This window comes from Fusarium keratoplasticum, chromosome 1 (assembly GCF_025433545.1).
Source record: "Fusarium keratoplasticum isolate Fu6.1 chromosome 1, whole genome shotgun sequence".
NCBI classification, from domain to species: Eukaryota; Fungi; Ascomycota; class Sordariomycetes; order Hypocreales; family Nectriaceae; genus Fusarium; species Fusarium keratoplasticum.
Window position 1 is genome coordinate 3,843,096 of NC_070529.1, and position 12,958 is coordinate 3,856,053.

The 12,958-nt window shown below is 50.1% G+C and overlaps 4 protein-coding genes across 4 annotated transcripts; 3 read left to right on the plus strand and 1 right to left on the minus strand.

Annotated features, from left to right (window-relative positions):
* Positions 1–2,055: 2,055 nt before the first annotated feature.
* NCS57_00115500 (uncharacterized protein) lies at positions 2,056–2,742 on the plus strand (the record flags this gene model as incomplete). The annotated part of the gene is made up of 2 exons (XM_053051227.1): positions 2,056–2,462; positions 2,511–2,742. The coding sequence occupies 2 exons, from the start codon at positions 2,056–2,058 to the stop codon at positions 2,740–2,742; spliced, it is 639 nt and encodes a 212-aa protein (XP_052919742.1).
* Positions 2,743–6,563: 3,821 nt separating this feature from the next.
* On the plus strand, positions 6,564–6,986 carry NCS57_00115600 (HET domain-containing protein; the record flags this gene model as incomplete). Its single annotated transcript, XM_053051228.1, has 1 exon — positions 6,564–6,986. One exon carries the CDS (start codon positions 6,564–6,566, stop codon positions 6,984–6,986), a length of 423 nt encoding a protein of 140 aa, XP_052919743.1.
* Positions 6,987–9,121: 2,135 nt separating this feature from the next.
* Positions 9,122–10,881, minus strand: NCS57_00115700 (AA-permease domain-containing protein; the record flags this gene model as incomplete). Its single annotated transcript, XM_053051229.1, has 4 exons — positions 9,122–10,050; positions 10,134–10,320; positions 10,483–10,698; positions 10,768–10,881. The coding sequence occupies 4 exons, from the start codon at positions 10,879–10,881 to the stop codon at positions 9,122–9,124; spliced, it is 1,446 nt and encodes a 481-aa protein (XP_052919744.1).
* A 739-nt stretch (positions 10,882–11,620) lies between these two features.
* Positions 11,621–12,958, plus strand: NCS57_00115800 (uncharacterized protein; the record flags this gene model as incomplete). The annotated part of the gene is made up of 3 exons (XM_053051230.1): positions 11,621–11,749; positions 11,888–12,405; positions 12,460–12,958. 3 exons carry the CDS (start codon positions 11,621–11,623, stop codon positions 12,956–12,958), a joined length of 1,146 nt encoding a protein of 381 aa, XP_052919745.1.

The following is a 12,958-nucleotide window of genomic DNA, read 5'->3' on the forward strand; positions in this document are numbered from 1 at the left end:
CAATTTCTCATCAACCACGGCCCATGAGTCTTGGCTGCACAGCCCCAAACCCAGACTGGCATTGGAACAAGGCCAGTCAGTGCTCTTCTTCCGTTTTTTCAGCGTGATTAATCCCAAGTTTCGGCCAATGCTGTCAAGCCGAGACGGAACACCGGCAGACCCGGAAGCTTGGCGTGGCCAGATTCTTAAAAATTGTTGAGAATGGCTGCTACTAGTTCATATACAGGACACATACATAGTATGTCGACCGTTGCAACTAGCTACCGAGTGGCTTTGGTTAGTCTGTGCGTTCGAGCCGCGCTTTGATAGTGAGTTGCATAGATCTACGGTGGTTTATATCACACACCGCTGGTTGGTTTGGCCAAGTGCAAGTGCAAGTGCAGGTGCCAATGCGAGGATCCATGTCGTTCCTTGATTGCCGATGAACCATCATTGCCGAGATGCATCTTTAAAGTGTATATAAATTCATATGTAGTCTGTGCGAGTTCTTGTCCTCTTCAGCTGAACGGATCTTGCTCGTAAACTTGTGCTTACGCAAAGCTTCTGGACGGCATCGAAGTATTGTGTAGTTTCAATAGTATTTCTCCTTGCCTTAATTAGGCATTATCAAGTCTAGCCAATGTTTGAATATAGTTGCACAAGGTTTCTAGATATTGCTTGTTGTCTCTTTTTAGGCGAGTTGTAGAAATCTGCTCTCATCAGATGATCAAACTCCAGAAACTCGTTGCCAGCTGTCGACAACTCTAGCATGACAACGACAGTCCTTTCGCATCAAGGTATGTTCTCTCTTCTCTCGATCTATTCTTATTTTAGTTTGGAATTCTCAACTGGCATGCCCACTCCTTCGCGAGGCGTTCTGGAAAGTGTCTAGTCAGCCAGCCGCCAATTCAAAGCTGCAAACTCTCATCCAACCAAACCTATGCGTCACCCATCTCAAACAATTCTCAAACCCTCATCCATGTCCATGGAATGAACGAAATTACACGCATTAGTGTCCGACACCTGTCGTGCTACGACGTTTAGGCATAGGAGCAGAACCATCCCGTGACAGTCTTGACAACTCAGTAACCTGACAAGAAACGGGGCGGTTCCATGACAGTTCGAGTAGATTACATGAGCCATTAATATTCCACGGCAGATTAATGCCCTGAACCAAGTCTCGAGGCTTGCGGTATCGAGATGGTGGGCTTCAATCGAGACCAAGCGACACCCTCAGGGTCTCCGAGCAGCAAAACCAATCGTCCACGTGTAACGAAAAGGAGCCTGGAGGATGCATATAAGGCTGTAATGGGTCCCCTACTTGTCCACGTCGGTGCCCAGTCATGTCCAAGTGACGCTTCGCCTCGCCTGCACAGGATAAGATCGTGTTGGGCCCGAAAGCTGAACGCCGCGGCGGGAAGGGAAATGCAAGGCATTCATTCCCGCATAGGTCAGCAAGCCCACCGTCTCTTACCCCTTGGCCAGATCTCGCGGGCTCAATGTCGTCATTGGGTGTTTGGAGACGGGGAGGGGTGTAAAATGACGAGAAGTAACAACGTGTAATCAATCGAGACGACGTGTCGGTTGGGCATCCATCCAGACCATTGACTTGCAGCAACCCGTGCCCCTCACCTGGCCTCTGACGTGGGCCTCTTGAGGAAGCCCTGCGACTCTCTTTGGCTGCAATGGTTCGCTGGGACTCTTCCAATAAGCAGGTCATTCTGCCGGCCGCGAAAACGGCCAGCTGGGCTGCTTTGCTGTCAGTCGGGCTCACATCGAGTACGCAGGTACCTACCACATCGTGGTCACCACGTTGACGACTCAATTCCCGAGCCCTACTCTTTCTGCCCTGAACATAGGTAGTTGACTCGAGGCCCAATTAATTCCAGGGCCAGCATGGCCTAGGCCTAACGAGACTGGGCATCAGGCAGGCCTGGCAAATTTAACTGTCTCTTTAACTGCTTGTGCCAACCCTCTTATGGATACCGAGCATAGAATAGCATCGATCGACATTACCATCAACACCATCACACATCCACCCATCCACAATCCTCCTCACATTACATACCTCCCGACATGAGCTACAACCCGATTAGCGAGGTATCCGCGGATCAGTATCGCCACCCGGATCCCAACGCTCGCTACCAGCAATGGCCATCCTCATCCTCATCCTCGGGCTTCTACCCAGACCAGCAACCCTCAGACCCTCGCTCCTACGCCTTCAGCAACCACTACGCCAACCAATCACACTCTGGATCCCAGTTCCCCTACCGCGTAGGAGGAGACTACAATGAGGTGCAGCAGGTAGAGGATCACCAGATGTGGCCACCTCAGGAGTACGGCGGTGCATCCTCATCCTCTGTCGCCACCTCAAGTCCCCCAAACGCCTCAGACGAGGCTTACACCTGGATGGGTTCTGCAGAGAGCAGTGATCGCAATCTGTGCCAATGCGGCAAAGCTTTCCGACGTCCCTCTGATCTTGCGTAGGTTTCAAAGTATTGCAAATCTCTCAGAGACTAACACACAACTAGAAAGCACCAAAAGTACCACATCAAGTACTTCTCTTGCCTCTTCTCAGGATGTGACAAGGCATTTGCCACACAGAAGGACCTGACAAGGCACATGAGAACGCACCGCAAGGGCGAGGGCTACCAATGCAAAGTAGAAGGCTGCCGCAAAGCTATGTCTGGGCATGTCTACAGCCGCAAAGACAACTTTGATCGGCACATGAGGACTGCGCATCCAGATCACCCGCATATCTGAGAGAGGCGAACAGTGACTCTCCCATGTTGAACGACAGAAGAAATGACACACGACGTGGCACTGCAGAAGCCCACAGACAGAATATTGTGCCAGACGACATCGAAACGACCGGTACGACATGAGAAACGTACAAGAAAGCGATACAAGACACAGGATGTCTTGCAAATGTATTGATTATGGAGGGGGCGTGTGTTCGGAGTTTATTTGTTTCTCAAATAGAGAGGATGCCGAGGTTTCGCTCATATTTTTTACACTTCTTGTAAAGGCTTTTTATTCTCTTTTACCTTTTAGATGAGATTATGAAGTCACTTGGCAGGCTCGGGGTTTATGGTCCGTTACATTTTCTCTTTTTGAATTTTTCCAAGTTTCTTTCTCATATACATAGTTTGAAAGCCAATATGTTGAAGAACGAACCAGATATTGCGCCTATTCACATGCTCCAACTTTATTTTCATCAGCAGAGGAACAGCAAGTATCAAGACTTGGACAGAGAGGTTATTGAAGGTGAGTGAGGCCATTTCACAACATGTCCGTGTTATTCGAGCTGTATGTTAATACACAACTGAGCAACTTGACCCAGAATTACCATCACGACGAGAGAGTCCTTCATTCGTGCTGGATCTTTAACACCAGGTTGGCGAAGTTCCTTTATTTTATCCATTTCTCTCGGAAAATTACCTCATGACGTCTCCTGTTTAACCACGTTATTCCAGGTACTTCATATCCTCCCAGGATCCCCCGGCTCTCGCGCTCCGCCTCAAACACGGATGTTTCATCACAACCAACAACCAACAATGGCGTGTTTATGAGACTTTACGGCGGTACTGAGGCGTAATTCTAGACGCGCAACCGGATTACTTGTTCAATCGAAATGCGAGTAATGTCTGCCTTTTCCAGTTACTGTTACCAGAGTCTTTTCCAAGTACTCGAATTCTTTTCAAGAGGATCGAGTCTCTCCATGAATTAATGTTGGAGGTGCCCGGACCACCCGCTTTCTGCAACCCCGCCACGAGGAAGGCACCACGGATCGCAATGCTTACCTGTATTGTACAAGGACACTACCTCCGTCAGTTACAAAAGGACGCACACATCCTGCTCTCATTTCTCATCTTCATACAACACCCTCGGCATCACACGACAACATTTCCATCTTAAGAATGCCTTCACAAACCCCTTTCGCGATGGAAAAGGTACTTGATGCCATTGTATCCGATTTCAGGATGCTACAGGAGGAGCATCGGAAACACGGGAATGTACCGTTCGAGTTTTTCAATCTCTCACGAGGATCCAAGCGCTCGAAGCCATCCGCTACAGCTTCTTCTGCCCAGGCAGCTTCAACGAATCCTCCGGTACCAACAGCTAACAGCCTACTGGCGGCAGTCGGATGTGAGAACCAGGACGGGCCAGATGAGTTTTGGCAGTCCAACAAGAAGCTCTTTGCCAAAAAAATTAGACTGGGTCTACAGAATGGCATCAACATGAATATTACCTGGGCTGAGAGTGAGATGGACCCCCCTTGGCCAAATATGGGACCTCAATACGGGTGCTGCATCAACATTCCTCGTCTGCCACCGGGTCCTCTTTGGTTCTTTCGGAACACACCACTCCATCAGGCTCTAGCTCACAAGGACTTCGAAACGGCAGAGTTGATTCTTCAAGCAGGCGCAAACCCCGACATATACAACTTCCACGGCTTGACACCACTTCATCAGGCCCTCTTGGAGGATCGTCAGGATGAAATCTTCTTCTTGCTCAGCCATGGAGCTGACGCAAATGCTCCCACCATTCACGACAAGCTCCGCCTTAGTAATCAGATCAGAGCTGATAGCTCTGAAGGTGTTCTACCTATCCACAGAGCCATATGGGCTGGAAACCTTTCCATGATGCGTTTACTTCTGGAAAATGGGGCAGACTGCTCCTGGATTTCCTCGGGTAGATGGAATCTCCTGGATCTGGCTCTACTGGCTGGTAACTCACGAGTAATGGCCTTTCTAATGTCTCATGGTCTTCAACTATCACCATCGCCCGCAGCAACATCGTCATTGCCTGATGAGAGAAACTCTTCAAAGAAACTCCTTGCGGTTTCAACCAGCAGACTACTCGTCCCGCCAGCTGAGCTATATCCAGTGTACTGTCATATCATGTCTCAGGTTGACCATCCACACAATGACAGTTCAGCGCCTTCAGTAATGATTCTCCAAACAGTCGAGAGTTTGATTGAAAGATTCCTCGCCTCTCTTCACAGAATGGCTGCGTCAAAGAGCCAGGACAGTCGAGAAAATCTTTGCAATCGCTGCTCCAAGTTTCAGTCACTGCTACGCCATCACTCGGCCAAGGACAGTCAAAGCCCAAGATTTGATTTCCAAGTTCACGAGAACTGGCAGCAACTGGAAGCGTCTGCGTCCAACGGTTGCCCTCTTTGCAATCTCATGGCGGACACTCTGGACCACGCACGAACGGACATGGGGCCAGATAAAGGGAAACCCTCCTCATCGGGGGCCAGCGAGGTCCAAATAGAAACGGAGACTCAGGAAACTAGTAACGCTATCCTCCTTCATGTGTCTGATGACATTGAAGTTCAATGCGGACAGTTCTATGAACGGTTCCGTGCCTCGGAACAAGATGAAGACATTATCTCCAATATCAAAGTTACTCATGACGAGGAGTTTCTCGGAACTGGCTCGGAACAAGCTTTTTTTACGGCAAGAGCCTGGCTTCACAATTGCAGGTTGTCACCGCAACATTCAGTTTGCCAACAATATCCAAAGGACTTGCAGACCGCTGAGAAAGAGTACCCGTTGAGATTAGTGCAAGTCGGAGATGGCCTGGATCATATCGTCCTTATCGAAGGCGTGACCGGCTCGATGTCATATACTGCGTTATCTTACTGCAGAGAGTCGTCAGACATCGCAGCTCAAACGACACAAGCCAATCTTGAGACGCATATGAAAGGGATTCCGCTCGAGAAACTTCCAACCCTTTTCCAAGAGGCTATCCTGGCAACCAGAGGCTTAGGAATTGAATACATCTGGATTGAAGCACTCTGCATTATTCAAGATGACCGCCGAGACTGGGGTTATCATGTCCAAAGAATCCCCGAGATATTCTCATGCGCCGAGTTGACCATCTCCAGCTTGGTTGCAAACAATACTTCGGATAGACTATTTTGCCCTCGATCTACCCGGTCACTATCCATAGTGCCTACCGAAGTATGGAGATGCAAGAAGGACCGTGGGCATTTCGAGGCTGGCGTCAATCGATGCTATACCTTGTCACGAAGGTGGCTGGTCGAGCGGTCTGTTGTGAGGGAGAGCCCGATTCATTCGCAAGTCTGGGCATTCCAGGAGCATCTTTTCAGCCGCAGGATATTACACTTTGGGGATGGGATGCTGCACTGGGAGTGCCCTTGTAGGCACACAACAGAAGCAGATCCTACCCCGACTATTTCACTGAGCACAAGTGAGTGGCAAGAGGCAAGAAATAGGCTACTTCAAGGGGGTTCTTCTGGCTTGTCCACCTTCTGGATGAAGCAGATCGAGAGATACTCCAAGCTGACACTATCCAAGCCTTCCGAACGTCTGCCAGCTTTCCTCGGATTCTCTAGATATATGGAGAAGCAGCTCCAAAGCACGTGCCTAGGAGGGATAATGATGGGAGATAACTTGCTTCAAAATCTCTGTTGGAAGGTCAAGCCATCCGACACGCCAGAAGTTGTTTTCCCCACATGGGCGTGGGTGTCTCAACCAACTGACGTGTCGTTTTGCTTCGTTCCCAGGCCAGAGACGCACGAAGGCATCATCCCGCTCGCAGCACTAGTCTCAATGGACGCCAAGGTCGACGAGAACTCCTTGCAGGTCTCGGGCTCTCTCACACTCAAGGGATCTCTGTATCCCTCACACCTTCTCAGAGACTTCTCTATTAATGGAGGCAAGGGACCGCTCTCACTGCATCATTTCTGGGACCGCAAGAGCTACGAATCTCGAGAGGACTATTACGCCTTCGATTTTCTGGGTTACAGCTGCGAGAAGAATCAAGCATGGAGCAGTTACCACCACAAGAAGTCGCAACCTGCCAAAATGCTCCTGATGCTGGAACCAGCCGATGAGACTCTCAGTCGGTTTCGCCGGCTGGGGCTTGGACTCTTGGCGTGGAATGCATCCTATCCCTCGTATGGATCTACACCTGTCAGACCAATGTGGGCCGATGACGAGACTCGGTTTGAGCACACCATCACTCTTGTCTGAGGGACCATGTTGTGTCATGTCTTTCATATAGAACGGTTTCTTACTCTCGGATATCACCGGGTTTGCGTCTCCAAAGGTTAATACTAGAACAATATGTCGTCTGCAGATGAGTTGAACCAAAGCATATCGTTGACGTTAAAGTCCATCCCCTCAAAATCAAGAGCAACCGAGGGGTTTCCTATATCCCCTAATGCTCTCATACCATCTTGGAACATGACTTCTCGTATTTCCCCGAGTGGCAGCTCTTCGTCGACTTCTTCCTCAGATCTTGACTGGCCCTTGATCTTGGTTGAAAGAATTTCTAGAGCCGCCACGCAACGTTCGGCTGACTCTCCTACTCGCGAATATGCCCTCAATAGCTGAATGGCTTGGTTTCAAGGATTATTGGCATGCCGCGGCTCAGGTATTGAAGCACTCTGGTCCGTACGCCTGAGCAGCTCATCCAGAAGAGCTGTCGCTGCAGTATACACGACTATATTATTTGAGTGACTGAGCTCCTAATGCTCTGGGATGATATTCTTACACAATACACCAAACCGCCATGCAGGGACTGGGCCCGTCACCGTGTCAAGGTCCAAGCTTGGTTGAAATATATCGATGGCCTCATGCGCAGCTTCAAAGTAGAGAACGAAACACTCTTCTACAAGCTTTTGTGACACACTGTTGTCTGTCCGCAGGTGTTCTTGAAGATCCTTTAATTTCGCCTGCTTGAGGTAGAACTCGGCATCTATCTGTCTGAGAACCAGCATCCTCGCATGAAGATATCTTTTGATTCTGTCAGCTCTTCAGAGAATTAACAAGAAAAATCACACCACTCACCGCGCTCGCAGGATGATACGCTGCCGTTGGAAGAGAAAATCTTTGTACGTACTTGTGTGTGCACAACTGAGCTGCTGGGGTATGGAACGAGCTGGAGTATAGCAGTCCAGAAATCGTGTTCTCTTACTTTTCTCTCTTTAGGGCTCATGTACAGCTGAAGAAGGGAGCCGTTGACGATACTATAAAGCTCGAGATTTAACAAAGGAGGCAACTTTGGTGGTTCTGCCATCAGGACGAACTGCGGGAGGGTTCGCTTGCGTGTCTAGAAAGTCATCATCTATCATCACGGGCAGTGGGACGGCGTCTATAGCCAGCCTGCTTTCATGTTAGGGCGTCCAAATGTCATTAATACGGCATTACTACTATGTTAGCACGTTGCATACTCATCGTCAATCCACTTAGAGTTAATCATCGCTACTTTGTCCATCTCTGGGTTGTTGCCGGATCGTGACATGATTGGCTCCCGCTCTGTGTGGATAACCTCAGCCATGAGATCAAGGCTTAGTATGCGCGGAACATGGACACAGAGGAAACGGGGCGGTAGGGTTACAAGGACAAGGGACTAGACAATATGCTGCCCTAGACCATCGCTTGCGTGATTCCCTGTTGTTAGCATGATATCAAGCTCGCTAAGCTGTCCTAAAATCAAATGATAACCCACAAGATAAGAGGTTTTACTTTATAGGAGCTCGGAGAGCAGCAGCAATGAGGAGCTGACCAAGAGTTAACTTACGCAATCCATCCTCGACTTAATAGGTCTATTACTATTAGTCCCTCAGTAAACATGAGTCCGTAAGTGCCGTTTTACAAAACATCTCTTGGCACGATATGCAGGTTAGGGATGAACTGGGGCGTTCTAGTTGACGACGAGGTAGAGAAACATCTCCCAAGTCCCTGGTGTCTCATTGATTCGTCGCTCTGAGCTCATTAATCTCAACGTTGTCTAGATGCACTCCTTTATAATGAAGCAAGCTCTCATCATCCGACAAAAGAAAGATAGACAAAAGCTTTGTCGTTTGTTGATAAGATGCCCCACAGCAAATGGCTTCTTCAAGTATCGAAGCTAAGGGCAAAAAGAAAACTTCTCCGGTACAGGGAATCGAACCCTGGGCTCCGCGGTTAAGGATCTCTCAACTGAGTTGATGAGAGCGCGAAATGTTAGCCACTACACCATACCGGATTGTAATTGGTTGAAATCAAGGTTTGCAAATAGTGACCATGACTTACAGCATCTACAGCTAGCTAGTGATTTCGAAGAGAACATCCATACCCCAAATCCAATATCCAGGTCCAAGTACAAGCCCCAAGTGACTGCTCTACCAGAGAAAGTTGAGCTTCCGGATTTCCTTTGGTTTCAGAGGGGGCGGTGGATCAGCGTTTGCAATGTCTAGGAACACGCGGATAGGGATCTCATCAAGAATGATCTTGGTCTTTTTGTAAAACCTGAATCCAAAGTACAAGATCAGGACCAACGGGGTGTTGAAATAAGAAGACATAAAGGACTTGGTATTCCAGTTACCATGGACAAAGTTCTGCCATCCAGACGTGATAAGGATCAGGATGAACAGGCTGATGCAGGCCCAGCTGAAGTAAGGCTGGAAAGGAGACTTGTAGGGCAGCTCGTTGCGGTCGATGCCTTGTATCTTGCAGCCGTAGAAGAAAAGGAGGTAGGTTGTCAAGATGACTGTCCAGTTGACCAAGATCGCGATAGAGAGGAGATCCTGCAACCAGGTAAGGATAGTGGATGCTCCTTGAGACGTGGTTGTGTATCCAAGAGCCATGAATAGAGTAAAAAGAATGACGGCCACATATGGAATCCTGAATCGGTTGAGACGAGTAAAGATGCGAGGCGCGTGTCTGTTGTTCACCAGACCAAAGAGGTAGCGGACATCACTCATCATACCGTAGCTGCCGCAGGACCAAGCTGAAGTTACAACGATGGCGCTGATGACATGCGGGATAACCTTGATGCCATCCAGTGAAGCAGAAATAACAAAGGGAGACGCAGCAGTGTCCTCTGACTTGGGGAGCCGATCATCGTTGGAGGGAACGACCAGGCCGACCAGGAACATGGTCAAGCTGTAGAAGATCAGGATTCGCCAAAAGACTCGCTTGGCAGCCTGAGGAATCACCCTTCGAGCACTCGCGATCTCCGCAGCGGCCAGGGAGATGTTTTCAATTACTGAGAAGGCGTCAAGAGCGTTTTTAAAGGTGGTGTAGAACCCCAAGAACCGTCCAAGAGATCCTTGGATGCACAAACGGGTCTGGGTTTATAGCTGAACCTTGATTAGCATTTGGAGTTATAGACCACAGTGAATAATCACCCACCTTTCCAGTATCTAAATCCAAGAGATTCGCCCTTGGGGCCACCACCAGCAATGATAACAACCGCCATGATGTTGACGATAACGATGAGGGCAATCTCGAGCAGGGCAAAGCCGAACTCGAGCTCACCAAAAGTCCTAACAGACAAGAAGTTGGTGAGGGCCATCAAAAGTCCAAGGATGGTAATCCGCTGCAGATACTACTTAGCAGCCACGCTTCCAAATCTCAGGGGGAAACTCATACCACAGCGTTGTTCACTTAGACCCAGAACGACATCATGACCGCGGCGGCAACAATTTCGGTGCGGATAAAGATGAAGCCCTTCTAGGCCAGATTCTAGCCATTGGCAAACGACAAGGCCGGGGTCGACAAAGACCTCGGCATATCTCACGATGCCTCCGCTCAACGGGAAAAGGGCCGCCTTCTCAGCCACAACGAGAACAACACCAGCAACCGAGAAGCCAATCAGGGTATATCCAAGGAACGCTCCAAACGGTCCGGCCTGAGCAACGGCGCGCCCAGAGCCGAGAAACAGACCAGTTCCAATGGTTCCGGCGAGGGCCATCATCTACAAGTGACGCGAGTGCAGACCTTTGTTCATGTCCTTCAGCTCCGACATGTCCAGGGGCGCGTTTACAATGGCAGCTTCATGGGTGATCATGGTGCCTGCAGCAACATCTGATGAGTTGCTTCGGGCGTCGTAGGCGACGGCTTTTTCGCCTGCCTCCATCTGATTGGCCTTGGAAGCCATGATCAGGGGTGAAGAGTCAAAGAGGGAGAAGTTAAGGATGCCAGACAAGAGTAATGCTTCCAAGAACAAGTCTATTTCAACGAAGAGAACTTGGGATGATCTCTAGCACTCAAAATGGGAGCTGTCCAAGGGGTAAAATGCTCAGTAGCCTCCTAGCGAAGGAGTCTGGGGTAATACCAGAGCTCCACATGACATCTCCGTGATGCCAACTTTCGCCAGCGATATCCGGACGTCGAAGCTGAAAAGTAAAGTGTAGATAGGGACTGACCGATTCGTGGATACCCCAGGATCTGAGTTTCCTCATCTCCGGGGAAGCAGAGGTAGTGGGCTCTCACTCGAGGACGCTCCGTGGGTGCACGATCGAGATAAGCTTGGAGATTTCGGATCGTGATGCCATTGGGACCTCTAAGTCTTGGCCGATGGCGGTTCCCTGTCACCCCGCGAAGGGTGCGGACTACAACGGCTTGATAGTGCTGGTATGGTGACCTTGCTTGGTCCAGCCGCGCCTTGAGGAGCGCCCTATTGTCGAGGACCGGCGCCCAATGGAGGGTTTTGCGAATACACGGAATATCAGTGATTAGTCCACACGTAATGGTTCCCTGACTTACTCTTGCTTGTGTGATGGACACTTCCAGAGTCTGTAAGCGATAAAGAGGCCCCCTGTTCGAGGTCCTGTGAGTTCCCCAAGCAGATCTGGAGCAAGACACCAAAGTCCAACCTAGCTCAAGACTTAGACATTATGGGATCAGTTCAGGAAGACGCAACATCTAAGACCTTTGTCCTGACGGCGCAGGCCCTTCACAAGGTCTTGCCTAACATGGGCATGGTTACCAGGGCAATCCATGCTGATGACTTCTCAAGCCTCATGGTGCCATTGCTTCCCCCATGCAAGTTGCTGTCAACTATCAATACCACCGAGACCTTGAACAGTTGGTGCCGATGCAGAACAAGGACTTAATTTACCATCTTGACCCTGTTTCTTCGGAGCCCAGCTGACTGATAGCAGCCGAATGCACCATTTGACTCCCACATCTACTCACGTTACACTGCCCCCGACTCAACCCGCTTCGAGACAGCCTTGCACAATCCCTTTGGAGGCGGTGGTGTTGTGACATACTCGAGTGGCCTTGCATCGTTCCACGCCATCATGCCCCTGCTGACGCCCAAGCGCATCTTTATCGGCGAGGGCTACCACGGCGTTCACCGAGGCATCAAACTCCAGCACCGAGTGACAGGGGTAGAGAAGCTGACTCTGGAGGATCTGAATCAGCTCGGGCGCGGGGATCTTCTACACATTGAGACGCCACTCAATCCCACTGGGGAAGCCCGCAACTTGGAATACTATGTCGCAAAGGCTCGTCAGGCTTCGGCTTACATTTTAGTTGATGCGACCTTTGCATCTCCGCCTCTGCAGGATCCTCTCCAGTATGGTGTCGACATCGTCATGCATAGCGGTACCAAGTACATAGGAGGCCATTCCGATATGCTCTGCGGCGCCCTGGTCGTGCATCAGGACCGAAAGGAGTAGGTAGAGACCCTGTATCAGGATCGCAGAGTGAAGGGATCAATCGTTGGTAGCTTCGAGGGCTGGCTCGGTATCCGATCGCTGCGAACTCTTCACCTTTGCGTGATCAAGCAGCCCCAAACTGCCGAGAAGCTGGTGTCTTGGCTCCACGAGGAGGCCCAGAAGTCCGGCTCTCTAGTCAGAAAGATGATCGACAAGGTACAGCATGCGTCTCTGCAAGAAGCAGACCTTAAGGGTGGGTGGCTGCGGAAGCAGATGCCCGGGGGCTTTGGGCCAGTCTTTTCCATCTGGATGAACAAGGAGGAGCACGTGCGGAGACTGCCGAGCAGGTTGTACATATTCCATCATTGCGACGAGTCTGGTGGTGTCGAGAGCCTGATGGAGTGGCGTGCCATGAGCGACGAGGGAAGGGACCTCAGGCTGATCCGGGTCAGCTGTGGCTTGGAGGATGTTGAAGACGTGGAGGGGGATATCCGGCAGGCTTTTGAGTCGCTTCTCCGAGAGACATCAATTGCATATCGGATAGATAAAATAAACGTGCCCCGAGATTGA